This window comes from Heterodontus francisci, chromosome 23, assembly GCF_036365525.1.
Source record: "Heterodontus francisci isolate sHetFra1 chromosome 23, sHetFra1.hap1, whole genome shotgun sequence".
NCBI lineage: Eukaryota > Metazoa > Chordata > Chondrichthyes > Heterodontiformes > Heterodontidae > Heterodontus > Heterodontus francisci.
In genome coordinates this window covers 1,584,136-1,605,572 of record NC_090393.1, presented here as the reverse complement: position 1 = coordinate 1,605,572, position 21,437 = coordinate 1,584,136, and the positions used below count along the sequence as shown (strand labels likewise).

The 21,437-nt window shown below is 51.6% G+C and overlaps 1 protein-coding gene across 1 annotated transcript in view; it reads right to left on the bottom strand.

Annotated features, from left to right (window-relative positions):
* The window catches only part of ncor2 (nuclear receptor corepressor 2), a 446,529-nt gene that overhangs the window by 48,573 nt on the left and 376,519 nt on the right, over window positions 1-21,437 (bottom strand). The window contains exons 32-35 of the mRNA XM_068055641.1: window positions 20,054-20,298; window positions 14,355-14,730; window positions 7,348-7,557; window positions 5,168-5,266 (exon numbers count right to left, since the gene is read on the bottom strand). Coding sequence (XP_067911742.1) covers window positions 5,168-5,266; window positions 7,348-7,557; window positions 14,355-14,730; window positions 20,054-20,298 — 930 coding nt within the window. The remainder of the gene's footprint in view (window positions 1-5,167; window positions 5,267-7,347; window positions 7,558-14,354; window positions 14,731-20,053; window positions 20,299-21,437) is intronic.

Sequence of the window (21,437 nt, the reverse complement as noted above, 5' to 3'; positions counted from 1 at the left end):
AGGAGGGGGGTGTGTGTGAGGAGGGGGTGTGTGTGAGGAGGGGGTGTGTGAGGAGGGGGGTGTGTGTGAGGAGGGGTGTGTGTGAGGAGGGGGTGTGTGAGGAGGGGGGTGTGTGAGGAGGGGGGTGTGTGAGGAGGGGGGTGTGTGAGGAGGGGGGTGTGTGAGGAGGGGGGTGTGTGAGGAGGGTGTGTGTGTGAGGAGGGTGTGTGTGTGAGGGGGGTGTGTGTGAGGGGGGCTGTGTGTGAGGGGGGCTGTGTGTGAGGGGGGCTGTGTGTGAGGGGGGCTGTGTGTGAGGGGGGGGTGTGTGTGAGGGGGGGGTGTGTGTGAGGAGGGGTGTGTGTGAGGGGGGGCTGTGTGTGAGGGGGGCTGTGTGTGAGGGGGGCTGTGTGTGAGGGGGGCTGTGTGTGAGGGGGGGGTGTGTGTGAGGGGGGGTGTGTGTGAGGGGGGGTGTGTGTGAGGGGGGTGTGTGTGAGGGGGGGTGTGTGTGAGGGGGGGGTGTGTGTGAGGGGGGGGTGTGTGAGGGGGGGGTGTGTGTGAGGGGGGGGTGTGTGTGAGGGGGGGGTGTGTGTGAGGGGGGGTGTGTGTGAGGGGGGGGTGTGTGTGAGGGGGGGGTGTGTGTGAGGGGGTGGTGTGTGAGGGGGGGTGTGTGAGGGGGGGTGTGTGAGGAGGGGGGTGTGTGAGGGGGGGTGTGTGAGGAGGGGGTGTGTGTGAGGAGGGGGTGTGTGTGAGGAGGGGGTGTGTGTGAGGAGGGGGTGTGTGTGAGGAGGGGGTGTGTGTGAGGAGGGGTGTGTGTGAGGAGGGGTGTGTGTGAGGAGGGGTGTGTGTGAGGAGGGGTGTGTGTGAGGAGGGGTGTGTGTGAGGAGGGGTGTGTGTGAGGAGGGGGTGTGTGTGAGGAGGGGGTGTGTGTGAGGAGGGGGGTGTGTGAGGAGGGGGGTGTGTGAGGAGGGGGGTGTGTGAGGAGGGGGGTGTGTGAGGAGGGGGGTGTGTGAGGAGGGGTGTGTGTGAGGAGGGTGTGTGTGAGGGGGTTGTGTGTGAGGGGTTGTGTGTGAGGGGGTGTGTGTGAGGGGGGTGTGTGTGAGGGGGGTGTGTGTGAGGGGGGGTGTGTGTGAGGGGGGGTGTGTGTGAGGGGGGGTGTGTGTGAGGGGGGGTGTGTGTGAGGGGGGTGTGTGTGAGGGGGGGTGTGTGTGAGGGGGGGTGTGTGTGAGGGGGGGTGTGTGTGAGGGGGGGGTGTGTGTGAGGGGGGGTGTGTGTGAGGGGGGGTGTGTGTGAGGGGGGGGTGTGTGTGAGGGGGGGTGTGTGTGAGGGGGGTGTGTGTGAGGGGGGGTGTGTGTGAGGGGGGGGTGTGTGTGAGGGGGGGGTGTGTGTGAGGGGGGGTGTGTGTGAGGGGGGGTGTGTGTGAGGGGGGGTGTGTGTGAGGGGGGGGGTGTGTGTGAGGGGGGGGTGTGTGTGAGGGGGGGGTGTGTGTGAGGGGGGGGTGTGTGTGAGGGGGGGGTGTGTGTGAGGGGGGGGTGTGTGAGGGGGGGTGTGTGAGGGGGGGGGTGTGTGAGGGGGGGTGTGTGTGAGGGGGGGGTGTGTGTGAGGGGGGGTGTGTGTGAGGGGGGGTGTGTGTGAGGGGGGGGGTGTGTGAGGGGGGGGGGTGTGTGAGGGGGGGGGTGTGTGAGGGGGGGGGTGTGTGAGGGGGGGGGTGTGTGAGGGGGGGGGGTGTGTGAGGGGGGTGTGTGTGAGGGGGGGGTGTGTGTGAGGGGGGGGGGTGTGTGTGTGAGGGGGGGGTGTGTGTGAGGGGGGGGTGTGTGTGAGGGGGGGGTGTGTGTGAGGGGGGGGGTGTGTGAGGGGGGGGTGTGTGAGGGGGGGTGTGTGTGAGGGGGGGTGTGTGTGAGGGGGGGGTGTGTGAGGGGGGGGTGTGTGAGGGGGGGGGGTGTGTGAGGGGGGGGGTGTGTGAGGGGGGGGGTGTGTGAGGGGGGGGGTGTGTGAGGGGGGGGGTGTGTGAGGGGGGGGGGTGTGTGAGGGGGGGGTGTGTGAGGGGGGGGTGTGTGAGGGGGGGGTGTGTGTGAGGGGGGGGTGTGTGTGAGGGGGGGGTGTGAGGGGGGGTGTGTGAGGGGGGTGTGTGAGAGGGGGTGTGTGAGAGGGGGTGTGTGAGAGGGGGTGTGTGAGAGGGGGTGTGTGAGAGGGGGTGTGTGAGAGGGGGTGTGTGAGAGGGGGTGTGTGTGTGAGGGGGGGGTGTGAGGGGGGGTGTGTGAGGGGGGTGTGTGAGGGGGGGTGTGTGAGGGGGGTGTGTGAGAGGGGGTGTGTGAGAGGGGTGTGTGAGAGGGGGTGTGTGTGTGAGGGGGGGTGTGTGTGAGGGGGGGTGTGTGTGAGGGGGGGGTGTGTGTGAGGGGGGGTGTGTGTGAGGGGGGGTGTGTGTGAGGGGGGGTGTGTGTGAGGGGGGGGTGTGTGAGGGGGGGGGGGTGTGTGAGGGGGGGGTGTGAGGGGGGGTGTGTGAGGGGGGTGTGTGAGGGGGTGTGTGAGGGGGGGTGTGTGAGGGGGGTGTGTGAGAGGGGGTGTGTGAGAGGGGGTGTGTGAGAGGGGGTGTGTGAGAGGGGGGGTGTGTGTGAGGGGGGGTGTGTGTGAGGGGGGGTGTGTGTGAGGGGGGGTGTGTGTGAGGGGGGGGTGTGTGAGGGGGGGGTGTGTGAGGGGGGGGGGGTGTGTGAGGGGGGGGGTGTGTGAGGGGGGGGTGTGTGAGGGGGGGGGTGTGTGAGGGGGGGGGTGTGTGAGGGGGGGGTGTGTGAGGGGGGGGTGTGTGAGGGGGGGGTGTGTGAGGGGGGGGTGTGTGTGAGGGGGGGGGTGTGTGTGAGGGGGGGGGTGTGTGTGAGGGGGGGGGTGTGTGTGAGGGGGGGTGTGTGTGAGGGGGGGGTGTGTGTGAGGGGGGGGTGTGAGGGGGGGTGTGTGTGAGGAGGGGGGAGTTTGTGAGGAGGGGGGAGTTTGTGAGGAGGGGGGAGTTTGTGAGGAGGGGGGAGTTTGTGAGGAGGGGGGATTGTGAGGAGGGGGTGTGTGTGAGGGGGGGTGTGTGTGAGGGGGGGGTGTGTGTGAGGGTGGGGTCTGTGTGAGGGGGGTTCTGTGTGAGGGGGGTTCTGTGTGAGGGGGGTTCTGTGTGAGGGGGGGTTCTGTGTGAGGGGGGGTATGTGTGAGGGGGGGTCTGTGTGAGGGGGGGGTCTGTGTGAGGGGGGGGTCTGTGTGAGGGGGGGGTCTGTGTGAGGGGGGGTCTGTGTGAGGGGGGGTCTGTGTGAGGGGGGGTCTGTGTGAGGGGGGGGGGTCTGTGTGAGGAGGGGGGATTGTGAGGAGGGGGGATTGTGAGGAGGAGGGATTGTGAGGAGGGGGTGTGTGTGAGGTGGGGTGTGTGTGAGGGGGGGTGTGTGTGAGGGGGGTGTGTGTGTGAGGGGGGTGTGTGTGTGAGGGGGGGTGTGTGTGTGAGGGGGGGTGTGTGTGAGGGGGGGGTGTGTGTGAGGGGGGGGTGTGTGTAAGGGGGGGTGTGTGTAAGGGGGGGTGTGTGTAAGGGGGGTGTGTGTAAGGGGGGGTGTGTGTGAGGAGGGGGGGGTGTGTGAGGAGGGAGGGGTGTGTGAGGAGGGAGGGGTGTGTGAGGAGGGGGGTGTGTGTGAGGAGGGGGGAGTTTGTGAGGAGGGGGGTGTGTGAGGAGGGGGGTGTGTGAGGAGGGGGGTGTGTGTGGAGGGGGGTGTGTGAGGAGGGGGGTGTGTGAGGAGGGGGGATTGTGAGGAGGGGGGATTGTGAGGAGGGGGGATTGTGGGGGATTGTGAGGGGGGGGATTGTGGGGGATTGTGAGGGGGGGATTGTGAGGGGGGGGGGATTGTGAGGGGGGGATTGTGAGGAGGGGGGATTGTGAGGAGGGGGGATTGTGAGGAAGGGGTGTGTGTGAGGAGGGGTGTGTGTGAGGAGGGGTGTGTGTGAGGAGGGGGGATTGTGAGGAGGGGGGATTGTGAGGAGGGGGTGTGTGTGAGGGGGGGGTGTGTGTGAGGGGGGGGTGTGTGTGAGGGGGGGTGTGTGTGAGGGGGGGTGTGTGTGAGGGGGGGTGTGTGTGAGGGGGGGATGTGTGTGAGGGGGGGATGTGTGTGAGGGGGGGGTGTGTGTGAGGGGGGGGTGTGTGTGAGAGGGGGGGGTGTGTGAGGAGGGGGGGGTGTGTGAGGAGGGGGGGTGTGTGAGGAGGGGGGGTGTGTGAGGAGGGGGGTGTGTGAGGAGGGGGTGTGTGTGAGGAGGGGGGAGTTTGTGAGGAGGGGGGAGTTTGTGAGGAGGGTGGTGTGTGAGGAGGGGGGTGTGTGAGGAGGGGTGTGTGTGAGGAGGGGTGTGTGTGAGGAGGGGTGTGTGTGAGGAGGGGGATTGTGAGGAGGGGGGATTGTGAGGAGGGGGGATTGTGAGGAGGGGGGATTGTGAGGGGGGGGATTGTGAGGGGGGGGATTGTGAGGAAGGGGGATTGTGAGGAAGGGGGATTGTGAGGAAGGGGTGTGTGTGAGGAGGGGGGATTGTGAGGAGGGGGGATTGTGAGGAGGGGGGATTGTGAGGGGGGGGGATTGTGAGGAGGGGGGATTGTGAGGGGGGGGGATTGTGAGGGGGGGGGATTGTGAGGGGGGGGGATTGTGAGGGGGGGGATTGTGAGGGGGGGGGATTGTGAGGGGGGGGGATTGTGAGGGGGGGGGATTGTGAGGGGGGGGGATTGTGAGGGGGGGGGGATTGTGAGGGGGGGGATTGTGAGGGGGGGGATTGTGAGGGGGGGGATTGTGAGGAAGGGGTGTGTGTGAGGAGGGGGGATTGTGAGGAGGGGGGATTGTGAGGAGGGGGGATTGTGAGGGGGATTGTGAGGAGGGGGCTGTCGCTCTGTTCTGTGCACACATGAGTTTCTTGTAAAATTCCTCAACAGGTCCAGTAAAGATACTGGGCTCTCGCATCATGTTGTGATCAATTTTTTAACATCATTTTCACAAAGTATTGAAGGGAATGCTCATGTTGTCGTGTTGGTTTACAGATACACTCAGATTTGTGATGTGGGTGGGAGAGGGGAAGGAGAGGGGGTGTTGAGTGGGTGATGCCCATAAAGTAGTAACATTAGAGGAATGTAATAGAAGTATGAGATTAACTGTGTGAAGGGGTAAGAGTGGCAGGTGGATGTGTGTGACAGTCAGACTCCATGAGCTGATCAGCAGGTTGGTGAAGGTCTTGAGGCTGTTTCTGGGCTCAACAATTATCAAAATGGAACAGCAATCAAAGCCAATCAGAATGCTACCTGCAATTGTAAATCAGTAACGCATTAGTTAAAGGAAATTGGAGCCTTTGTCCAGTTCTGGTCACTGAGACAGAAATGACATGGACTCAGTGCCACGAGCAACAAGGCTGAGCTCGAGCAATCCATGGAAAGATGGGAGAAAGTGGGGCAATGGAGAGTGTACATTGTATTGGTATAGTTAAATAGCATGGGAAAGGGGAATGTGGAGCATCACCTGAAGGTAAGCTAAGAAGACGCAGATTCAATCAGGTTGACTTTAGGGAATGATCGAATTGCTACAGCTGTACAGAGCATTGGTGAGACTGCACCTAGAGTACAGTTTTGGTCTGAAGGAGGGATATACTTGCACTGGAAGCAGTTCAAAGAAGGTTCACTAGGCTGATTCCTGGGATGAAGGGGTTGTCTTATGAGGAAAGGTTGAGCAGGGTGGGCCTATACTCAGTGGAGTTTAGAAGAATGAGAGGTGAGTTTGACAGGGTAGATGCTGAGAGGATGTTTTCCCTCGTGGGGGAATCTAGTACTGGGGGCACAGTTTCAGAATAAGGAGCCTCCCATTTAATTCGGAGATGAGGAGGAATTTCTTCGCTCAGAGGGTTGTTAATGTTTGGAATTCTCTTCCCCAGTCAGCAGTGGAGGCTGGGTCATTGAATATATTCAAGGCTGAGTTGGACTTTTTTTGATTTTTGATCAACAAGGAGTCCAGGGTTATGGGGGGGGGGGCTGGCAGGAAAGTGAAGTTAAGGCCACAATCAGATCAGCCATGATCTTATTGAATGGCAGAGCAGGCTCGAGGGGCTGAATGGCCTACTCCTGCTCCTATTTCTTATGTTCTTATATTCTTTCCACTTGGAATAGATCATGGAGGTGAAAATACTGGAGCCAAGCAAGAGCCATTTGGCTGCAGTAATGGAGGGAATTGGGAGGTTTAGCTTTGAGCAGGTGGGATAGATTGCTAAATATCCTTGCTTATCCACATCTATCTTCTTCAAAAAGATTCCCAATCTCTTGAGTTTTAATATGTTTGTCATTTTTATAAATGACCTGGAAGAGGGTGTAGAAGGGTGGGTTAGTAAATTTGCAGATGACACTAAGGTCGGTGGAGTTGTGGATAGTGCCGAAGGATGTTGTCGGGTACAGAGAGACATAGATAGGCTGCAGAGCTGGGCTGAGAGATGGCAAATGGAGTTTAATGCGGAAAAGTGTGAGGTGATTCACTTTGGAAGGAGTAACAGGAATGCAGAGTACTGGGCTAATGGGAGGATTCTTGGTAGTGTAGATGAACAGAGAGATCTTGGTGTCCAGGTACATAAATCCCTGAAGGTTGCTAACCAGGTTAATAGGGCTGTTAAGAAGGCATTTGGTGTGTTAGCTTTTATTAGTAGGGGGGTCGCGTTTCAGAGCCACGAGGTCATGCTGCAGCTGTACAAAACTCTGGTGAGACCGCACCTGGAGTATTGCGTGCAGTTCTGGTCACCGCATTATAGGAAGGATGTGGAAGCTTTGGAAAGGGTGCAGAGGAGATTTACTAGGATGTTGCCTGGTATGGAGGGAAGGTCTTACGAGGAAAGGCTGAGGGACTTGAGGTTGTTTTCGTTGGAGAGAAGGAGGAGGAGAGGTGACTTAATAGAGACATATAAGATAATCAGAGGGTTAGATAGGGTGGATAGTGAGAGTCTTTTTCCTCGGATGGTGATGGCAAACACGAGGGGACATAGCTTCAAGTTGAGGGGTGATAGATATAGGACAGATGTGAGAGGTAGTTTCTTTACTCAGAGAGTAGTAGGGGCGTGGAACGCCCTGCCTGCAACAGTAGTAGACTCGCCAACTTTAAGGGCATTTAAGTGGTCATTGGATAGACACATGGATGAAAATGGAATAGTGTAGGTCAGATGGTTTCACAGGTCGGCGCAACATCGAAGGCCGAAGGGCCTGTACTGCGCTGTAATGTTCTAAAAAAAAAAATGTGTCTCCTGGGATTTGAGCCCTTTGTCACTGCAAATGATTTTCCCCATGAACTTTGTCAGAATCCTTTCACAATCACCTGTAAGTCTCCTCTAGAGAGACGGAAATAAGTCCAGTACCTGCTTCAAGTGGAATCCCTCGTGCTATAGCGGCAGGGTCAAAGGTTAGCGGCATGGAGCTACGATATAAATCAGCGACCGTCATTCTGCCAAGCAGCTGATCATATAGGCCATGGGCGAAATGCTCTGGGATTCCTCTCTGTGGTGATTTGACAGAAGACATTTCCCTGGGTGTCGGAGTAGCCTTTCGCTCCTGAGAAACTGCTTTACCTTAAAGAAATAGGGAAAAGAAGATCGACTAAGAACAGTGAGCTCAATGCTCCAAACCAGGTTACCCATGGAGCACAGAACCCCACACACTGACACTGCATTTGGGTATCCACAGGAACAGGAGGAGGCCATTCAGCCCTTTGAGCCTGTTCTGCCATTCAATTAGCTCATGAACGATCTGTATCTTAACTCCTTTCATCAGCGTTAGTTCCCTAATCCCCAATATCTTTTACTGAACAAAAATCCTTCAATATAAAAGCAAAATACTGCAGATGCTGGAAATCTGAAATAAAAACAGAAAATGCTGGAAATACTCAGCAGGTCAGGCAGCATCTGGAGAGAGAAAAACAGTTAATGTTTCAGATCTGTGACCTTTCATCAGAACTGGCAAAAGTTAAAGACGTAACAGATTTTAAACAAGTACAGAGACAGGGAAAGCGGGGGGTGGGGGGGGGGGGGGAAGAACAAAAAGGAAGGTCTGTGATAGGAAAGAGGGCAGGAGAGATTAAATGGCAAAAGGGATATTGGTGCAAGGCAAAACGGGGTAGTAATGGGACCAGTAAAGAATCAAAAGATGTGTGTAAAGGAGATGAAAATTACAAGAGCAGAATCATTACCATCACCCGTTGTCCAAAAAAAATGGGAGCAGTAGTTATGATCTGAAATTGCTGAACTCAATGTTGAGTCCAGAAGGCTGTAAAGTGCCTAATCAAAACATGATGTGCTATTCCTCGAGCCTCCATTGAGTTTCATTGGGGCAGTGTAGGAGGCCGAAGTCAGAGATGGGAGTGGGGTGGAGAATTAAAATGACAAGAGATTGGAAGCTTGTGGTCACACATGCGGACTGAACAGAGATGTTCTGAAAAGCGGTCATCCACTCTGTTTTTGGTTTCCCAAGTTTCTTTCATGGAATGGGGGTGTCACTAGCAAGGCCAGCATTTGTTGCACATCCCTATTTGCCCTTGAACTGAGTGGCTTGCTAGGCCATTTCAGAGGACATTTAAGAGCCAACCACATTGCTGTGGCTCTGGAGTCACATGCAGGCCAGACCAGGTAAGGACAGCAGATTTCCTTCCCTAAAGGTGAACCAGATGGGTTTTTACAACAATCGACAATGGTTTTATAATCACCATTAGATTAGTTTCTTGCTTTTAAAGTCCAGATTTATTAATTGAATTCAAATTTCACCATCTGCCATGGTGGGATTTGAACCCATGTCGCCAGAGCAATAGCCAAGAGCTCTGGGTTACTAGTCTAGAGGCATTACCACTGCGCCACCGCCTCCCCAATGTAGATAAGACTGCGTTGTGAGCAGTGAATACAGTAAACTAAATTGCTGTTTCACATGGAAGGGGTGTTTGGGGCTGTGGGTGGTGAAAAGGGAGGTGTTAAAAGGGCACAGGTGTTGCATCTCCTGTGCTTGCATGCAAAGATGCTGTGAGAAGGTGAGGGGTTTTTGGTGATTAAGGAGTGGATCAGGGTGCTGTGGAGGGGACTGTCTCTTTGGAATGCTGAAAGAAGAGGGGAGGAGAAGATGTAGTTGGTTGTGGATTCACACTGGAAGTGTCAGAAATGGTGGAGGATGATCTGTTGAATATGGAGGCTAGTGGGGTGGAAGCCGAGGACACGTGGAACCCTATCATGGTTCAGGGAGGAAGGGGAAAGGATGAGAGCAGGCGCAGGAAATAGAATGGACACGGTCAAAGGCCCTGTCAACCATGGTGGAGGGGAATCCTTGAATGAGGAAAAAGGAAGGCATATCAGAAACACTGGTATGGAAGATGGCATTGTCAGTACAGATGTGACAGAGACAGAAAAATTGAGAGAATGGAATAGAGTCCTTCAGGAAGTGGGATGGGAGGAAGTGTAATCAAGATAACTGTGGGAATCAGTGGGATTATAGCAGGTATTGGTAGATGGCCAGAAATGGAGATAGGAAAGTCAAGGAAGGGAGTGAAGAGTCGGAGATAGATCCTGTGAAGAGGGGGGAGGGATGGACATTGGAAGAAACGTTGATGAAACTTTCTGTTTTGGGGCGAGAGCAGGAATGGCACCAGTACAGTCATGAATATGCCGGAAACAGACGTGAAGGAGGGGACCTGAGTTGGACTGGAACTAAAAACATTCCACATATTCCACAAAAAGGCAGGCGTAGCCAGGACCATAAGAGTTCTCCTAGCAACACTTTTTCTTTAGAGGAAGTGATTAGAGTGGAAGGAGAAATTGTTCAATGTGAGACAAGTTCATCTAGGTGGAGGAGAGTGGTGATGGATGGAGACTGGTTGGGTCTTATCAAAGGAAAAGCATTGGCCCTCAGGCTGTCCTGGTGAGGGATGGAGGTGCAGAGGGACTGGACATCCATGATGAAAAGGAGATGGTTAGGGCAAGGAAACTGGAAACTGTTGAAGTGACGGAGGAAGAGTCACAGATGTAAGTTGGAAGAGACTGGACAAGGGGAGAAAAAAGAAAAGTTGAGATAGGAAGAAATCAGTTCAGTGGGGCAAGAACAGATAGAAATGATGGGTCTACCAGGGCAGTCCTGTTTGTGGATTTTGCGAAGGAGGTAGAAGCGGGCTGTCTGGGGTTCAGGGACTATGAGGTTGGAGGCCATTGGGGGGTGGGGGAGGGAGATCTTCAGAGGAGAGGAGGTAAAAAAACTATCATTGTCAGTTTTGACATTTTCAAATGATTTTCCCCCAGCCTCACTGTGTGAAGAAGTGCTTCCTGACATCACCCCAAACTCTCTAGCTTTAATTTGTTATGTCCCCCTTGTTCTGGACTCCCTCACCAGAGGAAATAGTTTCTCTCGAGCTATTCTTTTTCTTCCATGAAGAATACTGACAATGCTGACATATTAATTTTGGGGGTTTATATTCAAAAGGCAGCCACATGGTATTATTGTTGAGACACCCTGTATGGACAGAGATACTCTGGACAGGGTGGGTGAGAATGGTTAGAGATTGCAGAGAAGGAGTAATGTGCAAACATCACAAGTCTGGCTGATATGGAAAACCTATTTTGCCATTGTCGGTTGTGAGTACTGTCGTGTGGCCCTTCCTCCTGAAGAAAGCAATCCTTTTATTAACCTTAACGCTTGACAATGATTTAAGGATCTGTTACCATGTTTATTCACACTCAGCCCAAAGCTGCACCTTTCAAACTTTGTTCAGTCACATCCTGTTAAATCTGTTTGTCAGGAACTGATCAACATTATTGGTAAGTATTTCCTTACTTGCAGTTGATTGTGACTGGACGTTGATAGATTAAGTGAGTGGGCAAAACAGCAGCAGATTGAATTTGCTATGGGGAATTGTGAGATCATCCAGTTTGGACCTAAGAGAGACTGATCAGTGTATGTAGCTTATAGTGAGAGACTCGGAGCTATAGATTAGCAGACAGATTTAGGACTCCAAGTACAGAAATCATTAAAAATAACGGAACTGGGTACAAAAAGTAATCCAAAAGGCTAATAGAATGTTGGCCTTTATCTCAAAGCGGGGTGGAAGTTATGTTACAGTTTTACAGAGCTCTGTTCAGACCTCATCTGGAGTAACTGTGTTCAGTTCTAGGCACCTCACCTCAGGAAGGATATACTGGCCTGAGAGAGATGGTGCAGCACAGATTCACCAGAATGATACCAGAGCTAATAGGGTTAAATTATGGGAATAGGTTGCACAGACCAGGCTTGTATTGCTGTGAGTATAGAAGATTAAGGGGTGATCTAATTGAGGTCTTTAAAGGATTCTATAGGAATTCGCAACACTATTTTCTCTGCTGGGGGAATCCAGAACAAGGGGACATGATTAATTTGGAACAAGGCTGTTCAGGAGTGAAATCAGGCAGCACTTTATTTGCTTAAAGCATAGTGAATTGGAACGGTAGCAGAGTGCTTATGTTACCAGTAATCCAGAGACTGGGGCTAATGATCTGCAGATGTGAGTTCAAATCCCACCAAAGCAGTTGGGAAGTTTAAATTCAATTAATGACTAAGTGACCATATAATGATGAGATTGTCATAAAAACCCATTTGATTCACTAATATCCTTCAGAGAAGGAAATCTACTGTCCTTACCCAGTCTGGCCTATTTAGTGACTCTAGACCTATAGCAATGTCATTGACTCTTAGTGCCCTTTGAAATGACCTGGCAAGTAGAACCATAGAAAAGCTATGGCACAGAAAGAGTCCATTCAGCCCATTGTGTCTGCGCCGGCTGAAAAAACTAGCCGCCCATTCTAATCCCACCTTCCAGCACCTGGTTCATAACCTTGCAGGTTACAACATTTCAGGTGCATGTCCAGAAACTGAGTTGAGGGTTTCTGCCTCCACCACTGATCCGGGCAGTGAATTCCAGACACCCACCACCCTCTGGGTGAAAATGTCTTTCCTCATGTCCCCTATAATCCTTCTATCAATCAACTCAAATCTGTGCGCCCGGTAATTGACCTCTCCGCTAGGGGAAACAGGTCCTTCCTGTCTACTCTATCTAGTCCCCTCAATATTTTGAACACCTCAATCGTCACCCCTCAGCCTCCTCTGTTCCAGGGAAAACAACCCTAGCCAATCCAATCTTTCCTCAGAGTTGCAACTTTCCAGCCCTGGTAATATTCTTCTACATCTCCTCTGTACTCTCTCCAGAGCAATTTTGTCCTTTCTGTAATGTGGTGACCAGAACTGTACGCAATACTCCAGCTGTGGCCTAACCAGTGTTTTCTACAGTTCCAGCATCACATCCCTGCTTTTGTATTCTATACCTCGGCCAATAAAGGAAAGCATTCCATTTGCCTTCTTCACCCAGTTGGGCGGCACAGTGGCGCAGTGGTTAGCACCGCAGCCTCACAGCTCCAGCGACCCAGGTTCAATTCTGGGTACTGCCTGTGTGGAGTTTGCAAGTTCTCCCTGTGTCTGCGTGGGTTTCCTCCGGGTGCTCCGGTTTCCTGCCAAAAGACTTGCAGGTTGGTAGGTAAATTGGCCACTATAAATTTCCCCTAGTATAGGTAGGTGGTAGGGAAATATAGGGACAGGTGGGGATGTGGTAGGAATATGGGATTAGTGTAGGATTAGTATAAATGGGTGGTTGATGGCTGGCACAGACTCGGTGGGCCGAAGGGCCTGTTTCAGTGCTGTATCTCTAAACTAAACTAAACCACTCTATCTACCTGTCCTACCACCTTCAGGGACCTGTGGACATGCACTCCAAGGTCTCTCACTTCCTCTACCCCTCTCAATATCCTCCCATTTATTGTGTATTCTCTCGCTTTATTTGCACTTCCCAAAAGCATCACCTCAGTCCTCTCAGTTGTATTCAAGAAGGTGGCTCATTACCGCAACTTCTCAAGGGCAATAAATGCTGGCCTTGACAGTGACATTCATATCTTATGAATGAACGAAAAGGAAATCTGGAACTTTCTCCTCCGAAAGGCTGGGGGTGAATTGATATTTTCAAGACTGACATTGATAGATTTTTGTTGGGTAAGGATGTCAAGGGATATCGAGGGATACCAAGGGATATGGTGCAAAGGCAGGAAGATGGAGTTGAGATACAGATCAGCCATGATATAATACAAGGGTAAAATAGACTTAAGGGGCTGAATGGCCTCCTCCTGTTCCTGTGTAACAGGCTCGAGGAGCTGAATGGTCTCCTCCTGTTCCAGTGTAACAGGCTCGAGAGGGGCTGAATGGCCTCCTCCTGTTCCAGTGTAACAGGCTCGCGAGGAGCTGAATGGTCTCCTCCTGTTCCAGTGTAACAGGCTCGAGAGGGGCTGAATGGCCTCCTCCTGTTCCAGTGTAACAGGCTCGAGAGGGGCTGAATGGCCTCCTCCTGTTCCAGTGTAACAGGCTCGAGAGGGGCTGAATGGCCTCCTCCTGTTCCAGTGTAACAGGCTCGAGAGGGGCTGAATGACCTCCTCCTGTTCCAGTGTAACAGGCTCGAGAGGGGCTGAATGGCCCCCTCCTGTTCCAGTGTAACAGGCTCGAGAGGGGCTGAATGGCCTCCTCCTGTTCCAGTGTAACAGGCTCGAGAGGGGCTGAATGGCCTCCTCCTGTTCCAGTGTAACAGGCTCGAGAGGGGCTGAATGGCCCCCTCCTGTTCCAGTGTAACAGGCTCGAGAGGGGCTGAATGGCCTCCTCCTGTTCCAGTGTAACAGGCTCGAGAGGGGCTGAATGGCCTCCTCCTGTTCCAGTGTAACAGGCTCAAGAGGGGCTGAATGGCCTCCTCCTGTTCCAGTGTAACAGGCTCGAGAGGGGCTGAATGGCCTCCTCCTGTTCCAGTGTAACAGGCTCGAGAGGGGCTGAATGGCCTCCTCCTGTTCCAGTGTAACAGACTCGAGAGGGGCTGAATGGCCTCCTCCTGTTCCAGTGTAACAGGCTCGAGAGGGGCTGAATGGCCTCCTCCTGTCCCAGTGTAACAGGCTCGAGAGGGGCTGAATGGCCTCCTCCTGTTCCAGTGTAACAGGCTCGAGAGGGGCTGAATGGCCTCCTCCTGTCCCAGTGTAACAGGCTCGAGAGGGGCTGAATGGCCTCCTCCTGTTCCAGTGGAACAGGCTCGAGAGGGGCTGAATGGGCCTCCTCCTGTTCCTAAGGTGAATATGTGCAAATTGTGCTGAAAACATTAATAATCAGGGGAGAGCAAACATGTGACCAATATGTACAGCCAGAATTAACTGATCAGTTAACACAGGAACAGAATCAGAGGGGGAGAATCGTGAGTTTTAACTATGCTTTCTCTGTTGTTCAGTGGCTTCCTGTCCTGTAAATTGCTGTGCTTCTATTCCCCAGTTACCAACAGTGCTGCCTTTACCTTCTTGTTGGCGTGAGACAGCCTCCCTCACTGATACAGGAGAGCCTCTGTGTAAAGGTCCGTTATAATGCAGAGAAGTCGGATGGACTGCCTGATAATCCTCATAGGAATGTGGGTTGATCTGAGACTTTGCAGGCTCCTGTATAATGACAGAAGACCCTCGTATAATGGAGCCCGTGCTGCTAACAATGGGATTCGGCCTGCTTTTTGGGCTTTCATTATACAGAATCCTGTCCAAACCTCTACCACCTTCAGACATCACATCTAACTGGTGCCTGGGGTGAAGGACTCTGCTCGGGCTGCTGATCAGAGACCGTACATCATGCTTCTTGACCATTGATCCAGTTGTGCTGTTCTCACATTTTAGCAGAGTTCCCTGAGAAAGGAAAAAGAAAACAAGATAATTGGTTTGAAAATTGAGGCCTTTTCATCTGGAACAGGAAAGCTTAAGAACATGAGAAATAGGAGCAGGAGTAGGCCATTCAGCCCCTCAAGCCTGCCCCACCATTCAATAAGATCATGGCTGATCTGTCCCAGGCCTCAACTCCTCTTTTGGACCTGTTCTGCATAACCCTCGACTCCCCGAGATTTCAAAAATCTATCTACCTCCTCCTTAAATACATTTACTGAGCAGGTCTCCGGGTGGCGCAGTGGTTAGCACCACAGCCTCAGAGTTCCAGCGACCCGGGTTCGATTCTGGGTACTGCCTGTGCGGAGTTTGCAAGTTCACCCTGTGACCACGTGGGTTTCCGCCGGGTGCTCCGGTTTCCTCCCACCGCTAAAGACTTGTAGGTTGATAGGTAAATTGCCCCTAGTATAGGTCGGTGGTAGGAGAATTGAGAGAAGGTGGGGATGTGGTAGGAAATATGGGATTAATGTAGGATTAGCATAAATGGGTGGTTGATGGTCAGCACAGACTCAGTGGGCTGAAGGGCTTGTTTCAGTGCTGTTTCTCTCTATGACTCCGACTCTCTGAGATAGAGAATTCCAGAGATTCACCACCCTCTGAGAGAAGAAATTCCTTCACATCTGAGTTTGAAATGTGTGCCCCCTTATTCTGTAACTATGTTCCCTAGTTCGAGATTCCCCCACCAGTGGAAACATCTACGCTGTCAAGCCCCCTTAAAATCTTATATGTTTCCATAAGATCACCTCTCATTCTTCTAAACTCCAATAAATAAAGGTCTAACCTGTTTAGCTGTTCTTGATAAGACAACCCCTTCATCCCAGGAATCAGCCTAGTGAACCTTTTCTGAACTGCCTCCAATGCTAGTATATCCTTCTTTAAATACGGGGACCAAAACTGTCTGCAGTACTTCAGGTGTGGCCTCATCAACACCTTGTACAGTTGTAACAGGACTTCCCTATTTTTAAACTCTAATCCCCTAGCAATAAAGGTCAAAATTCCATTTGCCTTCCTAATTACCTGCTGCACCTGCATGTTACCTTTTTGTGTTTCATGTACAAGAACACCATGATCTCTCTGTACTGCATTATTTTGCAGTCTTTCTCCATCTAAATAATAATCTGCCTTTTGATTCTTCCTACCAAAGTGGATGATCTCACACTTTCCCACATTGAACTCCATCTGCCAAGTTTTTGCCCACTCGCTTAACCTAATATCCCTTTGCAGATTCCGTGCGTCCTCATCACAACATGCCTTCCCACTTATTTTTGTATCATCAGCAAATTTGGATACACTACACTGTCTCTTCCTCTCAGTCATTAATACAGATAGTAAATAGTTGAGGCCCTAGGACTGATCCTTGTGGCCTCCCACCAGTTACGACTTTCCAACCTGAAAAAGACCCATTAATCCTGACTCTCTGCCTTCTGTGTGTTAGCCAATCCTCAATCCATGCCAACACATTACCCCCAATACCCTGGGCTCTTATTTTGTGCAATAACCTTTTATGTGGCACACTGAGGATTGTCACTGGAAGAACGATGAGGAAACAAGAAGGAACATTTTCACGCTGAGGGTTTATTAGAAGATGTAATCTTTTACTAAAAGGGTTAGATTGGGTTGGGGTTAGGGTTAAGTAATGTGCTTGTAAAGAGGGTTAGGGTTATATAGTGTTAAGGTTAGGATTAGGGTTAGTTCTTGAATATGTTGTCGCCCAAATCCATGTCCACCTTTCCTAGAACTCCATTTTGAATCCCTCCAATCAGGTTTCCACCCCTGGCACAGTACTGAAACAGTTCTTAACAAAGTCACAAATGACATCCTATGTGACTGTGACAAAGGGAAACTTTCCCTCCTCATTCCTCTTGACCTGTCTGCAGCCTTTGATATGGTTGACCACACCATCCTCCTCCAACACCTCTACACTCGTCCAGACGGTTGGGACTGCTCTAACCTGGTTCCATTCTTATCTATCTGATCGTAGCCAGAGAATCAATTGCAATGGCTTCTCTTCCTGCTCCCGCACCGTTACCTCTGGTGTTCCCCAAGGATCTATTCTTGGCCCCTCCTACATGCTGCCCTTCGGTGACATCATCCGAAAGTACAGCATTAGTTTTCACATGTACACTAACAACACCCAGCTCTACCTCACCTCCACCTGTCTCAACTCCTCTAAATTATCAGACTGCTTATCCGACATCCAGTACTGAATGAGCAGAAATTTCTTCCAGTTGAATATTGGGAAGACTGAAGCCACTGTCTTCGGTCCCGGCTACAAATTCTAGCTACCAAATCCATCCCTCTCCCTGGCAACAGCCTGAGATTAAGCCAGTCTGTTCACAACCCTGGTGTCATATCTGAGCCCAGGATGAGCTTCCAACCTCATATTCAGGCCATCATTAAGATCGCCTATTTCCACCTCCGTAACATCACTCAACTTCACCCTGTCTCAGTTCATCTACTGCTGAAACCCTCATTCATGCCTTTGTTACCTCTGCAGGGAGACTATTCTGACGCACTCCAGGCTGGTCTCCCACATTCTACCCTCCGTAAACTTGAGGTCATCCAAAACTCTGCTGCCTGTGTCTTAACTCACACCAAGTCCTGTTCCCCTCTCACCCCTGTGCTCACTGACCCGGTCAAGCAATGCCTCGATTTTAAAATTCTCATCCTCGTTTCCAAATCCCTCCAGGGCCTTGGCCCTCCCTCTCTCTGTAATCTCGTCCAGCCCCACAACCCACCAAGATAGTTGCTTTCGTCTAATTCTGGCTTCTTGTGCATCCCAATTTTAATTCCTCCACTATTGGTGGCTGTGCCTTCAGCTGCTTGGGCTCCAAGCTCTGGAATTCTCGCCCTAAACCTCCCCACCTCACTTTATTCCTTTGAGGTGTTCCTTAAAACTTATCTCTTTGACCCGGTGACAGTGAAGTGCCTTGGGGTGTTTTGTTGTATTAAAGGTGCTATATAAGTACAGCCAGAAGTGCCGAGTTGATGATCCATCTCGGCCTCCTCCTGAAATCCCCAGCATCACAGATACCAGACTTCAGCCAATTCGATTCACTCCGCGTGATATCAAGAAAGGACTGAAGGCACTGGATGCTGCAAAGACTATGGGCCCTGACAATATTCCGGCAATAATACTGAAGACCTGTGCTCCAGAACTTGCCGCACCCCTAGCCAAGCTGTTCCAGTACAGCTACAGCACTGGCATCTACCCTGCAATGTGGAAAATTGCCCAGGTATGTCCTGTACACAAAAAGCAGGAAAAGTCCAACCCGGCCAATTACTGCCCCATCAGCCTACTCTCAATCATCAATAAAGTGATAGAAGGTGTCATCAACAGTGCCATCAAGCGGCACTTGCTGAGCAATAACCTGCTCAGTGACGCAGAGTTTGGGTTCTGCCAGGGCCACTCAGTTCCTGACCTCATTACAGCCTTGGTTCAAATATGGACAAAGGAGCTGAACTCAAGAGGTGAGGTGAGAGTGACTGCCCTTGACATCAAGGCAGCATTTGACCGAGTATGGCATCAAGGAGCCCTAGCAAAACTGGAGCCAATGGGAATCAGGGGGAAAATCCTCCGTTGGTTGGAGTCATACCTAGCGCAAAGGAAGATGGTTGTGGTTGTTGGAGGAAAAACATCTTCAGCTGCTTCATCAATGACCTTCCCTCCATCATAAGGTCAGAACCACTGCGGCACAGTGGCGCAGTGGTTAGCACTGCAGCCTCACAGCTCCAGGGGCCCGGGTTCAATTCTGGGTACTGCCTGTGCGGAGTTTGCAAGTTCTCCCTGTGACCGCGTGGGTTTTCGCCGGGTCCTCCGGTTTCCTCCCACAGCCAAAGACTTGCAGGTGATAGGTAAATTGGCCATTGTGAATTGCCCCTAGTGTAGGTAGGTGGTAGGGAATATGGGATTACTGTACGGTTAGTATAAATGGGTGGCTGTTGGTCGGCACAGACTCGGTGGGCCGAAGGGCCTGTTTCAGTGCTGCATTATAAAAAATTTTTTAAAAGTGGGGATGTTCGCTGATGATTGCACAATGTTCAGCAACATTTGCGACTCCTCAGATACTGAAGTAGTCCATAATCCAGATGCAGCAAGACCTGGACAACATTCAGGTTTGTGCCGATAAATGACAAGTAACATTCATGTCACACAAGTGCCAGGCAATGACCATCTCCAACAAGAGAGAATCTAACCATCACCCCTTGACATACAATGGTATTGCCATCGCTGAATCCCCCACTATCAACATCCTAGGGGCTACCATTGACCAGAAACTGAACTGGAGTAGCCATATAAATACCGTGGCTACAAGAGCAGGTCAGAGGCTAGGAATCCTGCAGCGAGTAACTCACCTCCTGACTCCCCAAAGCCTGTCCACCAGCTACACATCAGGAGTGTGATGGAATACTCTCCACTTGCCTGGATGGGTGCAGCTCCAACAACACTCAAGAAGATCAACACCATCCAGGACAATGCAGCCCGTTTGATTGGCACCCCATCTACAAACATTCACTCCCTCCACCACCGACGCACAGTGGCAGCACTGTGTACCATCTACAAGATGCACTGCAGCAATGCACCAAGGCTCCTTAGACAGCACCTTCCAAACCCGCGACCTCTACCACCTACAAGGACAGCAGATGTTTGGGAACATCACCATCTGCAAGTTCCCCTCCAAGCCATACACCATCCTGACTTGGAACTATATCGCCGTTCCTTCACTGTCACTGTGTCAGAATCCTGGAACTCCCTTCCTAACAGCACTGTGGGTGTACCTACCCCACATGGACTGCAGCGGTTCAAGAAGGCAGCTCACCACCACCTTCTCAAGGGTAATTAGGGATGGGCAATAAATGCTGGCATAGCCAGCGACGCCCACATCCCGTGAATGAATAAAATAAAAGTTGTTTTCATTTGTAAACCTTGTGTGTATCAGTCTGAGGGAAAGAACTCTATCTCAGCAAAGCCATTTCTCCTTCCTCGGGTGAAGGTTGCCTGCTCTGCTCAGGGACACACGCAGACCCCAAACTCAGTACCTCTGCTGTTCCTCAAGCATCTACCCTTCATGTGACGGCCAACTGAGGGTAGTTGTGGGTGAGCTAAGGGTAATTAATCCAATGGGGAACAGTTCAATAGTTCAGCTGCACTGGAAGGAACTACCCTCCAAGCTTCTACAGGGAGGCAACTTTCGACCAGAACCTCAGGCTGGGTTCAGAGTAATGGTCAATGACCTCCCAGGTATTTAGACTATACCCACTGACTGGGCACGATAAGCAGGAGCCCTACCTGTGAGATGGAGCCATCAATGCTGGATTTGGATAGTGTGGAGGTTTCTGGTGTTTGGCGGGATTCCTGGCGAGGGATTTCATGGATTGAGCGGCCTCCTTCTTTAACAGTTGGGATGAGGCCATCCCGGCTCCTTGCCTTCAAAACCTCGCATGTGCCTCTTGGTGGTGTATTCTCCCTCTTGATCGGCTTAGCTTCTCTTCTGAGACACTCGTCATGGCCCTCAGCCTGTGATCGAGGTATCCCTGAAAGAACAGTCTCTAATAAAGCAGAGTTTCTCAGCAAAAACACCAGTTAAAATAAACGGCTGCATAATTTAATAAAAACATTTTTTTTACATTTATCATATTTTCAAGTGAGAACTTCAGTTTGTTGGAGATTGATAGACCATTCCACCTAAGACAGTACAAATTGTCCCATTCCACACTGTCCCAGTGAAGATTGCACTTCTGATTCCATTTTTTTATTCTTTCATGGGATGTGGGTGTCATTGGCAAGGCCAGCATTTGTTGCCCATCCCTAATTGTCCTTGAACTGAGTGGTTTGCTAGGTCATTTCAGACGGCATTTAAGAGTCAATCACATTGCTGTGGGTCTGGAGTCACATGTAGGCCAGACCGGGTAAGGACAGCAGATTTCCTTCCCTACAGGACATGAGTGAATCAGATGGATTTTTACGACAATCAATGATAGTTTCATGGCACCATTACTGAGAGTAGCTTTCAATTCCAGATTTTAATCAATTGAATTTAAATGTCACCAGCTGCTGTGTTGGTATTTGAACCCACGTCCCCACAGTATTACCCCAGACCCCTAGATTACTGGTCCAGCGACATTATCACTAATCCACCCTCTCCCCCACAGAGGGGAACTTGCAGGTGATGGTGTTCCCATGCCCCTGCTGTCCTTGTCCTTGTAAGTGGTAGAGGTTGTGAGTTTGAAAGTTGCCCTTTATCCCTGAAATTTAATAGTCTTTATTTTCAAATACTTATCCAATTCTTTTTTAAGTAATGTTACAGACTCTGACTTCATTGTGCTAAAAATTCCAAGTTCTAACAATCCTATATGTGGAATGGGTGAGAGTGACACCTGGTGGGAGTGATGTGAAGTGGGGGTGATGTCCAGTGAGAGTGGCGTGAGGTGGGGATGAGGCGAGGTGGGGATGAGGCGAGGTGGGGGTAGCGCCCAGGGGGAGTGATGCCTAGCGGGTGTGACATCAGTGGGAGTGACGCCCGGTGGGTTTGAGGGTGAAGCCCCACTGACTGTCTCAGAGCTGGGAGGTGAGATTCTAATCTAGAGCAAACCGAGTCTGAGTGGCTCCTGGGTGAGGAATCCCAACAATTTGCAGTGTGGTTAATGATGGGACAGATCGTCGGAAGCTCTGT